This window comes from Ipomoea triloba, chromosome 9 (genome assembly GCF_003576645.1).
Source record: "Ipomoea triloba cultivar NCNSP0323 chromosome 9, ASM357664v1".
Taxonomy (NCBI): Eukaryota; Viridiplantae; Streptophyta; class Magnoliopsida; order Solanales; family Convolvulaceae; genus Ipomoea; species Ipomoea triloba.
In genome coordinates, this window is record NC_044924.1 from 5,876,976 (window position 1) to 5,893,012 (window position 16,037).

At 32.5% G+C, this 16,037-nt stretch overlaps 3 protein-coding genes across 4 annotated transcripts; all 3 read right to left on the reverse strand.

Moving 5' to 3' along the window:
* Positions 1-1,010: 1,010 nt before the first annotated feature.
* LOC116030573 (tropinone reductase homolog) lies at positions 1,011-1,850 on the reverse strand. Its single transcript, XM_031272871.1, has 3 exons — positions 1,618-1,850; positions 1,408-1,520; positions 1,011-1,316 (listed from the first exon to the last, which is right to left on the reverse strand). Exons 1-3 carry the CDS (start codon positions 1,724-1,726, stop codon positions 1,137-1,139), a joined length of 402 nt encoding a protein of 133 aa, XP_031128731.1. The 5' UTR covers positions 1,727-1,850; the 3' UTR covers positions 1,011-1,136.
* A 281-nt stretch (positions 1,851-2,131) lies between these two features.
* LOC116030574 (tropinone reductase 2) lies at positions 2,132-2,798 on the reverse strand. The gene is made up of 2 exons (XM_031272872.1): positions 2,557-2,798; positions 2,132-2,405 (listed from the first exon to the last, which is right to left on the reverse strand). The coding sequence occupies exons 1-2, from the start codon at positions 2,616-2,618 to the stop codon at positions 2,171-2,173; spliced, it is 297 nt and encodes a 98-aa protein (XP_031128732.1). The 5' UTR covers positions 2,619-2,798; the 3' UTR covers positions 2,132-2,170.
* Positions 2,799-5,908: 3,110 nt separating this feature from the next.
* On the reverse strand, positions 5,909-11,812 carry LOC116029709 (transcription factor EMB1444-like). Of its 2 annotated transcripts, none has more exons than XM_031271754.1 (12): positions 11,559-11,812; positions 10,294-10,848; positions 9,644-9,850; positions 8,958-9,051; positions 8,633-8,674; positions 8,473-8,532; positions 7,817-8,264; positions 7,101-7,723; positions 6,922-7,023; positions 6,466-6,612; positions 6,252-6,377; positions 5,909-6,151 (listed from the first exon to the last, which is right to left on the reverse strand). In XM_031271754.1, exons 2-12 carry the CDS (start codon positions 10,383-10,385, stop codon positions 6,068-6,070), a joined length of 2,025 nt encoding a protein of 674 aa, XP_031127614.1. In that variant the 5' UTR covers positions 10,386-10,848; positions 11,559-11,812; the 3' UTR covers positions 5,909-6,067. The 2 variants fall into 2 exon arrangements, with proteins under 2 accessions (XP_031127614.1, XP_031127612.1); XM_031271752.1 differs by having other exon boundaries at positions 7,101-7,726.
* Positions 11,813-16,037: the final 4,225 nt, after the last annotated feature.

A 16,037-nucleotide genomic window follows, 5' to 3' on the forward strand; every position in this document is an offset into this window, starting at 1 on the left:
ATTTACTTATGTTTCAAATCTGATTTAGATACATAATTTGTATTTATAGGCACGGAATTTCACAATACAAGACTTCGGAATTCATAACATAAAACACAAGTACTATTTCAGATACAATATTTATATTTTTAAAGTATAAAAAGTCATAATATAAAATACATACACATAAACTAAGATTTACAGTGCAGTGTAAACGCTCCATGGTATAAGAATTGGATGGGAATATGGGTGCGTGGAAGATATGCCATATATACTCATGTAACAAAAAGAGACAAAAAATAAAATAAAATAAAATAACCCCTATCCTTTATCCTTATCTATGAACAAGTGAACAACCACATTGACACCAATCATCTTCTTCCCCTCCCCAACCACTGTATTCTCCATCTGCACAGGTCCACTACCAACATATATGTTTAAAAAAAAAAAAAACTTTCAGTCATCCATTATTATGGTATTACAACATTTTATCTTATTATTTTAATTTTGTCTCATTATATCTTTGATTTTTTTTTGTCTGTTACAATTACTCTTTCGTTCAAATTTCTAATATTCTACTGTTTAATAACGAAGACTAGCTAACATGTAATTTTATCATTCAAACACCTTGTTCCAACACATAATTTCTTTCTCATGTAATCTTTTTTAATTGAATAATAAATTACTTGTTAGTTGTCTTTATTAAATAGTAAAATGATAGAAATTTAAATAGATGATTAATTGTTACAAACTGGTATAAACATAGATAAATATAATTTTTTTGGTCTTAAAAAAAACAAATCAAAAACAAAAACAAATTATGATGTTGATATCTATCAAATCAAATAAATTAAGAGGATAGTGCTACCTACTCTGCATGAGAATTAAAGCTAAATATTTATTAACACATTTTTAAATTTTAATTTTACTTTATTTATTTTTCGTACAATACAAAATATGGTGAAATACAAGTTAAAATTTACTACAGTACTAAAAAATGTGTGACTTTTACTCAAAGTACATTTCATATCTCAACATTTATGAACCTATATTTATTTCGACATACGCACTCCAAATTTCAAAGTTACAATTCAAATAAAATGATGACAAACTTCAAAATACACATGTTGCTTATTGAAACCAGTATATATGAGCAATTAAGGGCAACCATTGACGGTAGCTCCACCGTCTATAGCCAGTATGTGGCCGGTAATATAAGTAGCTGCCGGAGAGCATAAGAACGCTACCGGTCCAGAAACTTCAGTAAGCTCTCCAAGACGGCGCAGCATTGTCCTATTGATTTGCACGTTAACTGTTTCTTTTATCATAGGATCTTTCTGCAACAGATTGAAAATGTTAATAAGGATGATTAAACTACTACACAATAGCACAAAGATACCCAAAAAAAAGGAGGAAATTTTAACATACGGAGATTAACTCAGTGAGAGGACTTTTGACAATCCATGGTGCCACAGCATTAACACGGATGTTATCTTTTGCCCACTCGGCTGCTAAGTTTTTCGTTAATTGATTTATTGCCCCTGTATAAAAATTATTAACTTGTTAAAAATTAGTGTCCACTGTATTCACCCGTTTTGGCATGTCAAAATTACCGTGGGTAGAGTATGATGTGATTACCTTTGGAGACTCCATAGAGAGAAGAAGCAGGTGTTGCAATAAGACTGGAAGCAGAAGACATAAAAACTAGGCTTCCATTTCCAGAAGCTTTCAGCAAAGGGTGTGCCATTTGAGCTATGTGGAAAGAAGCCTCAAGATTGGTGCCAATTATAATTGACCAATCTTTTTCAGTAAAATCTTGAAATTCTTTAAATATTGCTAACCCGGCATTATTTACCTACATTATATTGAAAATAGGAATTATATACCGTTGTATCATTGCATAATAATACGAAATGTTTTTGTTTTCAAAATAAATTAAGGAAAAATTATATTTTTTTTGTCCTCCAGTTATTATACACCTGGTACAAATTTAGTTTCTGAGTTATATGCGTGACCATATTTAACCCCTATGTTATGAAGTGACAAATTGGTGGCAGCTCCCAGAGAGACTAAAATTGTCACTTTGTACATAACTTAGGAGTTAAAGATGATCATGCATATAACTCAGGACTATGTTTGTACCATGAATATAACTGAAGGAGGACCAGAAATAATGTAATTTTTCCATAAATTAACATCTCCAATTTATGTAGCTTACAAGAATGTCGAGTTTTCCATTGAAGTGATCACCAACGGCCTTCATGAGCTTCTCACGCTCCTCTCGCACCATTAGGTTACATGCCATGCCGGATACTTTATATCCCTTATCATTCCATTCTTGCAAACTATGATCTAGTTCATCTTGTTCCAATGCACACGTGTATACGTTTGCTCCAGAACTTGCTAATACTTCTACTATTGCTTGTCTAAATAGTTTAAAATAAACAAAACATTACAAATACTACATAAATATTTCAAAAATCTAGTAAACTATAAAATTCAATTTTAAGCATAATCTATATATATATATATATATATATATATATATATATATATATACATAATTCTCATTCTTACCCTATGCCCCGACCACCACCAGTAACGAGGGCGGTCATGCCATTAAAACACCATGATGCCATAGCTGAAGCTGGAGTATATAGAAAGTAGTATAACCACCTCAAGTTAAGGAATCACTGCTAATATTGCACAATTTAAGGTATAATAGCTAGATAAGCTGTTGTGGTTTTGAGTTTGTTGTAAGCGGGTGGATTATATAGGCACATTGGACACCAACGTATTCAAACTCAGCAGCTAATTCAGCAAAAATAGTCTACCTGCATTTAGCCTATCTATAAGAGTGAAATACTAAAAAATTGCAATAAATAAATAAGTTCAATAGCCAATTGCTTATTCTTTTTTTGACTAGGAAAACCATAAGAGAAAAACAGCAATTCACACTACAAAGGTAGATTCTTCTTAGCCTGCATGAGTAATTCAGTTGGTTCTTCGGTAATAAATTATGGGCATAAACGAAAGTCCAATCATGGTAGCCTGAAAAATTATTGTGTGGACCGTAATTTAAACAGTTGTGTGGACCATGGTCCAAAACGACATCATTTTAATGTTTTAAAAAAATTTGTTTTGCATACATATTAGAATAATGAATATTCTGGGATAAAATAATGTATTTTATGAGTTAGAATAATGTACTTTATGTATTATAATAATGTATTTTATGAGTTAGAATAATGTATAATGTACTTTATGTGATTGAATAATGAAATTTCTGAAGATAATGTATTTTTGAGTTAGAATATAATAATGTATTTTATGTGTTAGAATAATGTATTTTATGAGTTAGAATAATGCACTTTATGTATTTTTGGACCAAGTGGTGTAGACCACAGATCGATAATGCTCTTGGTAGACTAATGTGAAGTTACACCCAATGTGATGGATGAGCTTCTTATAGGCATCAAACACCAGTCTTCTCACCTAATGAGTCACCTTCATAGGCAAGGTAACCCCTTCATAATGCGACAGACTTGACCTATTTATACTTAAACTTCTGACGTTCTGATACAAAAATCATGATTCACACCTTTTCAGGACATATTATGTTAAGCGAATTACAACCCTTATATATCTAGCATTGTTCAGATGTAATGTGAGGCAGAATTCTTAACTTTTAGCTACCAAACAGTCATATCAATTATGAATTCATAAATATTGATTTTTTTAGTCCATGCACGTCAGAAAAATGTGTAAAATGAATACTTGAATTCATTAATATTAAATTTGGTCTAAACTGGGGTGCCGCTTGCCATCAGGCGCATCTAGACCGGTCTCAATTATCTGCAAATTGAAGATGGCCTGGCGCCAAGATTTAACTCTCTCACTACAATTTCTAAACTTCAATTTATCAGAAAGCCCCCTAGCTAGCTAACGGCAAGATGCGTTTAATTTAGTCTTATTATGACTTTAACTGGCAAAAAATCACAAAAAGATAATTATCTATAGATAATTAATGGTTCAAACAATTCATACAAAAATCAAAACTTGAAACTCTGGTTATGAATCCAACTGTTTAACTAATTTGTCCGGAAATGTCTCAAGTTTTTATTTTGAGAAAAATGTCTCAAGATTTATAAATAACTCTTTGTACTTTTGAAGAGTACGTAAGTACGTTCATATGTGAATTCAAAAGAAGTTAGCTAAAAGAATATGAACACATCTTGCTAAGCTCATCACATGGGAATATGTATATTAGCCAAAATGTTGTGAATATAATTATCTTGTTCACCGTTCACGTGTTCTGTGCATGCTTTCTATTCATTGGACCTTTTGAATCTGAAGATCTAATATAATGCCTCAATTTGCAGTTCGAAGCTAGCATCACGTACTGTATATACACACCTAGACAAAACCCATAGGAAAAGAAAAAGAGAGAGAGATCACATAAAGCAGAAGAGGAAACTGCACGTGTTCAAGAATATGGAACCGTGCAAAAACCTGTGTAACAACCTCACTTAGCTTTCACCTTATATCCATTGCTTCTTGCTGCAATGGACACCCATTAATCTGCTTGCTCCATGCAAAACTTGAATTGAAGTTTTATAAAGCTAAAATCAAACGCTTACTATTACATGCATCAAAACTAGTGTAACAGTACAGACTTTCACCTTATATTTTCTTATATGCCATGGTTCAATGGCAGGATGATAGACTCGCCTCTCCAAATCAGTCACCCAACAAGGATATAAAATAAACAGCCATGCCTGCCATTGCAACACCGGCCGTGATGCCATGGCCGAAGTTAAGAGAGTAGTATATATGTATAAGCTGATCAAATTAAAGTTAAGGAATCAGTGCTAATATAGGAAGAGTAGATCCGATCCCAACTTAGCGTAGCGCGGCTGGCTGAATGCAGCTAGCAACCCACGTTTATGTAAAACTAACGTTGTCTGAATCGATACTGAGAGTGCATGTTTGATGTTCCCCCTCAAAGTATGGGTTATTAATTATATGATTTATATCTTAACATTTATTTGCTTTCAAAAAAAATATATCTTCACATTTAATTTATTATTAATTAGCTATAAACAAATCGCTCTGCATCTTTAATTAAAAGAGAATTCAAAACGAAAGGACAGATAATGGTTTTTATAGTAATTATTTATCAAATATGCAGACATAATGACAGTGTTTTTAAATATATCTATCTGATAATTGATAAACACACTGCACCGACCATGAACTTAGAATATCAATTATATCGAGAAAATAACATAATTAATCTCATCAGAAATAAAATATGTAAAAGCTACCTCAACAAATTATAGAATAACGAAATTGTGTAGTTGAAGTATTGCATTGTGCAACAAGTCAAGTCAATATGGAAATATAATTCAAATTTGTAACTTTGTGGCTACTAAATCAACAACATGACTAATTTAATCGAAGTTATTTTTAATTTCTGAGTCAGCCTTTCGCACTCGGTTTGGTATGATGTACCTCTGAATTTTTGAGTTCTTTAATCTTTAATATAAGCTTGAGTTGTTTGCTTTCAAAAATTTAGTTAATTAGATGAATTTTTAATTTTTTTTTAACAGAATTAATTGATAACTGAATTTTTTTTCAAAATTTAAAATTATTAATTAATCCGATATAATTCAATTACCAATTGAATTAATGCAATTAAAAATTAACCAAAATTGTTTTGGTTAATTGAGCCCCTGAATATAACTCCGGCCATTAAGAAAGATGAAAAATGATGTGAAAGGCATTCCTGTACAGGCAGCTTGAGAAAAATTCACACATTCCTCAATTATAATCATACTTTGAACAGTTTCCCTGGCCTATATTCTCTAATTATCATTTTCTCTTTCATTTTGGGAAAAATAGGCAGATTGATCTTCGTAACAAAAAGTTTAGGAAAGCCACACTAATATTTTAAAGAAACTAATAATAGTATGTTTCTCCAAACTTTAAAGATTAGATTACAAGAGGAACAGGTACATCATAACAACCAGAAATGCACAGTTCATACCGCATTCAATTTATGTTTTTTTTTACAGAACCACTAAACTTAGGTTGACATCAGAGTCGAGCTTCGCTGTAGGAGCTGCATCAATGGCCAGAAGATATCCAGTCTGTGAAAGTTCCCTGAAGCCTGCATTTCAAAAGACCAAACTCAGCTCTCATTTAACCACAGCAATGTCATTGAGTTAAGAATGCAATCAGGCGTACAATTTTGGATTAAGTCAGTGTACCTCAACAATAAAGCGGGCCCATGTGCCACCAGTGCGATTTTCCATCACACCCTTCAAAATCGTCAGTTCCAGACGGTGAATAACATCAGCAATGTCAAGAAATCCACTGTGGTCATTGCACAGCATCTGTTGGCAGTTAAAAGTTAGAAGAGAAAATTATCACACAGAAAGGCAGCAATTGTGACTCCTGCTTAGGATGGCCTATACATGATACCTCTATAAGCATATATCCAGGATAGTTGAGATCTTTCACGATTATAGGGCATGTCTGCTCATCACTTCCCAATTCCAGTGCCCAGCTTGTCCCTGGTTGATAATTAGCTTTCGCTTTACTTGACGTCAGACTCTTTCCGGTTAAAACCTGTTGAGATTTAACCAAAATCAGGACATCACACTCATATTTTCTCACTTTTTATAACTCAATTCATCAAATGCGTTGCACTTGTCCTATTCCTTGGGTAACATGGGATATATAATGTCCTGCATTAAGCAGGTTCAGACAAATCCAGTAGTCATAGCAATTAGCCATCACATATGCATTACTTAGGTAAAGTATCAACTACAAGATGTGAAAAGATAAGTATTAACTGTAGAAATGTAAACTATATGATAAGTAGAAACGACTCCTAAAGTGAATCACTATGCTGCAAAAAAGTAAATATCAACTAACCTCTTTTTTAACCTGTTGCCTCAGCTTATCAGCCTGATCAGTAACATTTTTCATGAAGAGCATGTGTTTTATTGTCCTATCTAGCAAACCATCTATGCTGCACTGTTATATCATGGCAAAAAGATCAATATTATGTTAAGCTGAGCATTCAAGGTGAAAAACATGTAAATAGCACTCACTTTTGCACTATTAGGGACAAGTTCTCGGAGCTCCTTTAAACGATCCTGAATCAATTGCCTATCTCGTGGCCGTCTAGGCTGCCTATCAGAGACCTTTGCCCTTTTCATCTTGGCATAAGAACACTCTGATTCTGCAGCATGATGCATGGATCTAGAACGTTTTTTCTGCTGCTGCTCCTCTACCACTGTACCCATACTGCATTCTAATGAAGAGTTAGTTAAAGACTTCATATCTGAGGCAACAGACGCAGATATAGGACTGCTCCATGGTTCTGTTTTCCCTCCCACCAAAGCACCCTGCACCATGTGATTTCTCCTTTGGGAGGCAGAAAAGGGTATTCCTAATGAGGTATGGAATGACTCTGTAGAATAAGATGCATTGATTGACTTGATATCAGAATCCATACATGCAGTAGTAACAATAGATTCCAACAAATTATCCACATCATCCTCCTTGAAACAACATCCATTTGATTCCCATGATGATGGCTCATCGTTAAAGATTAAATCCTCATTGGAAATTGAGCCAGCAGCCGTGGTCTGACCAGAACCATTACAAGTCTGAATATAATGATTGGATTGATCCACAAAAGCATGTGCTAGGACATTTTGCAACTCACATTCTGCTGGAAATTTTTAAAATTAAAAAAAAAATGCTTATATTTCTGCAATCTTTGTTATCATAATATTTTCTAACAAAATATCCTTCCACATACCTCCATCATAGAACTCAGAGTAAGAAGTGGCATATACTTCTTGTTCAAGACATGAAGATTTACACACATTACTCTCTGTCATTATCCATCTGTAGTCTTCAGAGAATTGATTATTGAGTTGCTCCGCTACACTGATCAGGTCCATTGGATGCATTCCACTTTTGCTTTCACTGTCACACTCTAGAATACCCGGCACACCAGTGGATATATCTTGAATCATGTATAATGATGCCATCTTGCCTGCAGTTGACAGATTGTATGCATCCCCAGCTCTAAAATCATTGTTATCATTGTTTATGCCCAATAAATTGTCCTTGGCATTAGGCATAAATGCTGACAACTGAGCTGGAGATTCGATGTTTGATATGAAAGGTGAAGTCTCTGCTGATTTTTTAAGGGCATCAAATCTATCCATGAGATAAGCAACCAGCTGTGCATTTTCAGCAACCTGATTTTGTGATGACAACACAAAACTTGGGTAAACAACAACCAAAGGTGACACATATAAATGCTTAAATTAGCATTCATAAAGAAATTTCCCCTTTTCACACGCATGCATGCCCTCATAATTAGAAAATACAAATGAGAACGGATAGCATGAAATGCACATTACACCTGCAATACAGAAACAGTACTATGATAACCTAAACACGCACCATTTCCAATGAACCGAGTTGCAGAACACCGTGTGGAATACAAGGTATGAGTAATATAGTCTGTAGAGGAACCATGTGATAAGAATTAAGATTTGAGGTAGATTTCTTCAACAGCTCAAAATAAGTTAAATTCAGCTCAACCTCAAGCACAATAACTTACCTTGATTCCAGCCAGAAACTGAAGCATCCATTCTTCTGGACACTGTCAACAGACTTAAATTAGGCATATTACAGTGGAACAAACACATGAATCAGCAGTGCAGAAGCACCAGTTCCAAGAAAGTATAAAAACTAGAGCAGAGTTTCCCAGTATTCTGAGACTCTGCCTCACTTTTTGAGATGGAGACATGAACAAGACTACATAAATTCTCAGGGATTGGTATCAATTCATTCTGATAGGAGAAGATAAACTAGGCCCCTAATGTGCAGTTGTGCACCAAGGCAGTAAGGCAACAGTTGAGGAAAATATGTAAAGGAATACACACCTTACTAACTGAACTAGAGCTGATTCCACCTGGTGCTAAAATGTCTGAGAAGATCCAGAGAGGGCTACCTGTAGATGCCACTTCACCAACCGCCCTGATTCAGAAAGTGCTACAAGTTATTACAGTACGACTATGCTAGCATAGGTTGGATCAAGTAAGGGATTATGCTTGGTCATGGGGAGGAAGGGTTTTAGAGAATTTGTTTCTAGAACTTGAAGCCAACCTATGGCAATCAGCAAAGCAGGATCATGACCACTGTTCATGAATTGGTGGTTCAAATCCAGAAGGGAATGAGGGTGGTCCTCTTCCAAGCTGGTTAAAGTTTTTGAACTGAATTTTTTTTTTTTTTTTGGTAGGGTGGGTTCACAGGCAAAACAGACCTGTGGTTATACCTTGGTGATCACTTGGCCACACCAGGCCCACCTTCCATTCTGCTGTAATAGCACCTTAGATTTTGAACATGCAAAGTAGTGAAAGTACTGTATGATGTAATATACCAGAACTAAGCAAATAACAGAGATGGAATCCATATGGACTAATGGACCAATATTGCAGACGCAACTCACAGGGGTCTCAAAGTTTGTGCTTGAATTATATATGAGTTGAGTAGTATACTTGTGCATGTTATTAGAACAAATACGAGGGAAAACATGATGCTAAATGTAGGAAGAATTTTGATAGTTTACCCTTTTCCCAATATGTGATAAGTATTTGACATCTCAGTCATTGCAAGCCCAATTGGAGATTCGCCAATATCATCATTATCTGATTTTGATAGAAAAGTTGAAAGTAGGATGTCATTTAAACCTTTCTGGCAATAGTTGTTTGCTATGCTTCCAACGGGTTCTCCGGAAATTGGAAAATCAAAGAACCCATCTTCCCATGACAAAAGCCTGAGACAGCAACTTACTGTTAGAGTTGTAAACAGGTTCTTAATCATTTACAGTCAATTTACAAACCAGAATACACCTTTCTGAGAATTTGTATTGTTTATCAATCCACATATCATATACTCCACAAAAAAATAATAATAAATAAATAAATAAAATAAAATAAAATAACAGCAACAATATCATGCACTTGTTCCATGATAAATTACTGCCTACAGCAGATGGAAACAAAACAAAGTCAATATATTAGAACTATAATAACAGGGATAAAAGTGCAACTTATAAGATTGAGAGGCATAGCCCATAGGAAGTAACAGATATCAAAGCTATAATTAGAAAGTAACCCCCCCCCCCCCCAAATGAATTTATTTCCCCAATTTTTTGTAGATGACAACAGAGAAAGTTGAGCTGATGCAGCAGATGGAAAGGGCTATAAAGAAACTCACATTAGGTTCTCGTGCTGAAGCTTCCAAAATACTGCATAATTCCACAGAGAATCGCAGCAAAGAGTCTGCAGGAACTGCCTCAAAGAAGGCATCTCCTTTTGTTACTTTTTTGCAAGGAAATCGAAAGTCCAATAATTAAAATGCTAAGCAACCAATTAACCACTAAAGCATCTAACTGCCTCGATATGATCCTCGTCCAGCCTGAACTATCCACAAACCAAATCTTCGTTTCATCGGGGGCTCAGCTGAAGTTATCATGTCCATGTGCATTCCCTCCAGAATCACAGAGTATGACACAGCAACAGGAGAGGAGGCTAAGCACAACAAGATTAAGAGGACAGCAACACTGAGATTGAATAATCCATAAGCTCTAGCAATAAGATAGCAGGAAGCCAGGAAGTTGTCTGATAATGAGGCTGAAAAGGGCCAATAAAAACACACAGAGACACTAAAGGCAGAAAAGAAGCTCCAAATGCTATCCAAACCAATCCGTTGACAATTGCTTCCAAAATTAATGTCAGCAGCTGGTATGTAAGGTTGAAGCCAGGTATCAAACTGTAACAAGAAGCTTTTCAGTGTAGTGCTTAAATAATTTGTCAATATGATAATCAAGAAATACACTAACTTGCTCATTGCTCTCTTCATCTTACGAATAAAAGTAAATTAACTGTTTTATCAACACCATAGCCAATAGCCAAAAACAAATTATTACAGACCCATTGTCAAGACTCCATACTTTCCCCATTAGTCAAGGCAAAAAGTTCATGATATCTCAACAATAACGTTTTGTTTTTTGTGGAATATGTTTGGAAAACCAGCAATTATTACAGAGACTGTATTAACTCATCTTAACAAATGAACTCATCTGAAACTTCTAGGCTTATCTCCAATATTCTCTTCTGTTCTTTTTAAATCAGATAACCTATTGATTCAAGGTTGGTGCACCTAGGAACTAAAATAAATTTACTGACAGTATTGTGATTTTTTTTTTAAATGGTTATTCATATTTCTTTTCTGCTGTCAAAACTTATCTCTTAACTCTATTTCTTCAATTTAACACGTAGATCGTAAGCAAGAGAGAAAATCTATCAAAATTATTCAATATGATAAACAGTATTATCTCTAACCAAGCTGTTTACGTTATAAAGCAATTTCAACATCGATTCCGCGCCTATACACTAAAAATTTGAGATTAATTCCCATAGTAAAACGCTGAATTCATGAATTAAAGAGGAAAAGCTAAATGATTGAAAACGAAGACTTACAGAGCAGCGGAAGAGCTTCAAATGAAAGAGCTATCATAAAGTTCAAGCTCGTTGGCCTCCATTTGCATAGCTTGAATTGAGTTCAGTTCCTTCCGAACGCGAATATAAGACGCTGGAAGATGGATGCAGATGCTCAAGACACGAAGAAAGACTCAGACCTCATCATTTTCTGAGTAAATTACAGTCTCAGCACTGAGATCGCAGTAGAGAGGAGGAACGGTTGCTGTCGCCTGATATGACTTTTTGAGAGTGCTTATACGTATAACCATGTTTATAAATAGTACTCCGTAACAAAATTATACCCCCTACGAGGCAGTAAAGCCAGTAAGACCTCAATTCCTTTTTTTTCTTTTCTTTTCTTTTCTTTTCTTAATATAATTTATTTTAAGCCTAAAAGATAAGTACTACTCCGTAGTATTTTGTTGAGGGTATACTCCGTAGTATTTTATTCACTTCTATAGTTCTATTCAGAGTTTTTAATAACTTTTTTAATTTGAACTAATCAACTATGAATAATATAAATTAAATTATCTCATTATTATCATTTGTCAATTAATTTCTTTTATTGTAATTTTTTATTAGCTATGATCATAAATAAAATTTCACTCAAAGTATATCTTTTTTTAGCGATTAAAAGCATTTTTAATTGTTTAGTTTTTGCACAACATTTTAGGAAGTCAAGTAAGAAAGAGAAAAAATGCAATAGAAGATAAAAATTAAAGAAAAGGAAAAAAGATTTTGACAATTAAAAAAAAAAGAGAGAGAAAAGTAACGGTAAAATGTCGGAGTAACCGCCAGCTGACGGCCACTTTGATGTGCCCAACACCTGTGCAGATGCGATTTTTTTCTTCTTTTTCCTCTGCAAAAATCATGTATTTGCAGGAAAAGAAAAATTAAAAATCAGTGTCCCCATATGTTTTAAAATCGTGCAAGTAAATTTTTTTATTTTTTATTTTTGAAAACTACATATGCTCTAAAAAAAATTTATGAATATCAGTATTTTACTCACTTTTATTCTATTCAATTATTATTAAGACACGTAATACCTAGCTCCACATGTTGAACTTAAACTAATGTAGCAGTTCCCACCTTCCCCACCACCGGAAACAGTGCATCAAGTCAACTCACCACAAAACATACTGGAATATTGTAAACATTTTGTTCAACCCACCATTTTTTTTCAATACAAATAAATTAGAAAATAAATATATAATGATTATTATTTACTAAATTGTTAGCAATATAATTAACAATGACCAAATAAACAGTGACGAAATATACTTGATATAAAAAAAAAAAAAAAAAAAGGTTAATATAATTTACTTGAAATTATACATGTGAATATTAACTTCAAATTAAATTGTTCAATTGTGATAATTCAATAAAAATTTCATTAATCTAACCACTGGTGATTTAAAAACAAAGCCTCTAATCATCACAATTTGTAATCCAATGAGCTAGCATGTAGTGTGTTTTATTGGCAATATGCTAGCTAGTTGTTGACTCGTAACATCAAAATAATAAATTATATTTGTCAACTACTTGCTATTTATTTAACTTTATCATTGACTAGTTCATTTAAACCTTGTATGTTGCAAACTACTTGATTCTTGCTTATGTGTGGTATACATACATACATATAGATGTGTGTGCGTGATTGGTGGGTGAATGGTAGATCTAATACTATGTTAATTGTTCGTCATTGATAATTAAATTTAAACGTGTAATTAGAAAGCCAACGACCATTAAAAAATAAGTAAAATAAAAAAAATAGTTTACCTATTAAAGTAATTCTGGTTATCAATTATATGTGAAATGATTTGTTCATCCCTCGATTTGCCTTTTTACACTTAATCCTAACAAAATTTTAAGATTAAAAATACGTTGTAAATAATTGAAAAACAAAAATAACGAGTATAATAAATATATGAAAAGTGCTATTTTCCTATTATTAAGGAATAAAAATTGATATTTCCCCCATTAAAAATATATAAAATTTACCACGATACTTATAAGGGAAACTGTTATACTTTTAAAAGAGTATATAATACTTTTTATTTTTAAATCAAAATGTATAAGTATTACATTTTTCTTTAAAAATATTATATTTTCGCATATAAGTAATAAAAAATTTATTCCTTGTTAGTATTACATTTTTCAGTATAAGTATTATACTTTCATTTTGACCCGAACCCGTCTCACTCATGCATGTTTTTGCCTTCTTTAAAATGGGTGCGTGCTATATATATCAGATGATGAGTTAAAACTTAAAAAGGGATTATGTTAATGTTAATTTAGGTCAACTACTATAAAATCATGTGAGAATAACTTCCCAAAGGAGACAAACCCTACACATTAACAATATTTGGATGAAAGTGACCTCTCATGTATCCATTCAATGTAACTCCACCAATTTTATAATTTTCATCATTTTTAACTTAAAACTTCTATATTATTTTAAAGATATATTTCTTGTACTCATTCTTACGTTGAATTGCCGGGAAAATAAATTTAATAACTGAAGCAATCATAATAAAAGAATTAAGATGAAATATAAGGGTGTGTTTGATTGACAAGTTTAACTATCAGGAATGGGTATCAAAGTAATACTTTTCTTAATATTGAAATTCAAATTCAAACTTTTTTGCTTATTCTAATATCAAAATAAAATGTATTATATCTAAACAAAAAGTATAAATTCAGCATTTTATATATTGCATTCTTAATCATTACTTCTTGATTTATGGAAAAAAATCGTAACACTACCCGAATGCGTAATTTTGGTAAAGCATAACTTAAGATTCTAACTATAAAAGAAAAAAGAAAAAAAAAATCATTACGAGGTAAACGAACTTAAGTTGCCCATAAATTACCAACTTAAATTGAAAAAATCAATAGACAATTTTCGCACAAAAATAAATTTGAAACCTTGTGATTACCAAACTCTTAACCGTTTCTTTTATCAATACAAACATAGTCAAAGGTTAATATTGCGATTTTGATTTTTATTATTTAAATTTGGTGTCTTTTTAACAACTTGAGCGGTAGACAAGTAAGATGAAACTTGAGAGCAAAGGACAAGCAATTGGGAGATTAAGTCGACAATTTTGAGATGGATTTGGTTTATTATAATACCGACTAATTGACTGCTATAATTATTAAATGAGAAGGTAGAAGTCAATGTGTTTTCGTAACCGGCCGAGCGCGACCTGTTACATCGACCGACGTAATCATGAACCTATATAAAAAATAAAATTAAAAAAAATTAACATGGTTCGTTCTCAATTATTTATCCTTGTTATCGTCATACTCTCAAGTGTAATACTGACACCGGCTAGGTAGATTGTTGATTTTGACTACTATTTTACGTTTACTGATTGGAATTTAATTAATTCCCACCCTTTATAAAATAACCTGAATATGTTACACAGTTGACAAAATGTTCGAAGCAATAATAACAATAATAATAATCATAATTATTATTATAAAGAAAATGTTAAATAAGTTCATTATGTGGACAAAATAGTGCACGTACTTGAGCCTTAATTTTTTAAACTTTTCACAAATTTTAGATTTTTTAAATTTAGTTTTTTTACTAATATTTTTTAAAAATTATGTCAAGTCACCGTTACGTTAGATGTCGGGTAATCACCACATTATAATAATAACATACATAAGCGTAATTAGCACCAAATAAGTGGTAACAAATTTAATAGATAAAATTATAATTTAATTGTGCTTTTTACCGGTTTAAAAAGATATCAATGACGATTTTTGATTTTTTTTTAAGTTAGGGGGTTCAATTGCGTTATTTGATTCACTTATAAGTTTTATTAGACTTTTTGTAATAATAATAATAATAATACAAAATATTCATTTGAAAAATTTGTCATAGAATATTATCTAATCAAGACTCGATTGAATTAATTTTATTTGACAAAATATAGATATGCGTGCAGTATAAATAAAATGGTGTATTACCTAGCTTTTTCTCCCCCGTGGCCCTCCTCCCTTTTGTAAAGGAAAAATGTCAATCAATGGCCATCTATGCTCATTGCATGATTGCCTTTTGTTTTTCTTTTTCATTTTATAATTATTCATGAAATTTGTGGGGGGACAACTTAATCATTATGAAAAATTTTGACTTGCTAGCTAGGGTTTAAAGAAGATCTTCTATGATATGATTATTTTGATTGTAATCAAGTTAAAGCAATCCCACAATGAATCCACCTTCGTGGCATCATTACTAAGGAGTCGTATTAGATAGAAACCTTCTTTCAAATTCTACCTATGATAAAAATAAAAATAAAAATAAAAATAAAAATTAATATTATTGTAAGCATTAGTGTACAAACATTTAAAAATTTATAAGTCAACTGAAGTACATATTTTGATTTATCTCTTCATCAGTCCCGGTAAAAAAATAATACGTAAGTGATAAGGAATCTTTAAATTTAGGATTCAAATTTATTAGGCATA

Excerpts from the sequence above, each read along its gene's own strand:
- LOC116030574 (XM_031272872.1), bottom strand. The coding sequence starts at position 2,618 with ATGGCATCATGGTGTTTTAATGGCATGACCGCCCTCGTTACTGGTGGT. Across the intron at positions 2,406-2,556 it reads GGTGGTGGTCGGGGCATAGG|ACAAGCAATAGTAGAAGTAT; the intron begins GTAAGAATGAGA and ends TAAACTATTTAG.
- LOC116030573 (XM_031272871.1), bottom strand. The coding sequence starts at position 1,726 with ATGGCACACCCTTTGCTGAAAGCTTCTGGAAATGGAAGCCTAGTTTTT. Across the intron at positions 1,521-1,617 it reads TCTCTATGGAGTCTCCAAAG|GGGCAATAAATCAATTAACG; the intron begins GTAATCACATCA and ends ATTTTTATACAG. Across the intron at positions 1,317-1,407 it reads CTCTCACTGAGTTAATCTCC|AAAGATCCTATGATAAAAGA; the intron begins GTATGTTAAAAT and ends AATCTGTTGCAG.
- LOC116029709 (XM_031271752.1), bottom strand. The coding sequence starts at position 10,385 with ATGCCTTCTTTGAGGCAGTTCCTGCAGACTCTTTGCTGCGATTCTCTG. Across the intron at positions 9,052-9,643 it reads TATCACATATTGGGAAAAGG|GGCGGTTGGTGAAGTGGCAT; the intron begins GTAAACTATCAA and ends TTTCTGAATCAG. Across the intron at positions 6,613-6,921 it reads GGCAACAGGTTAAAAAAGAG|GTTTTAACCGGAAAGAGTCT; the intron begins GTTAGTTGATAT and ends AAATCTCAACAG.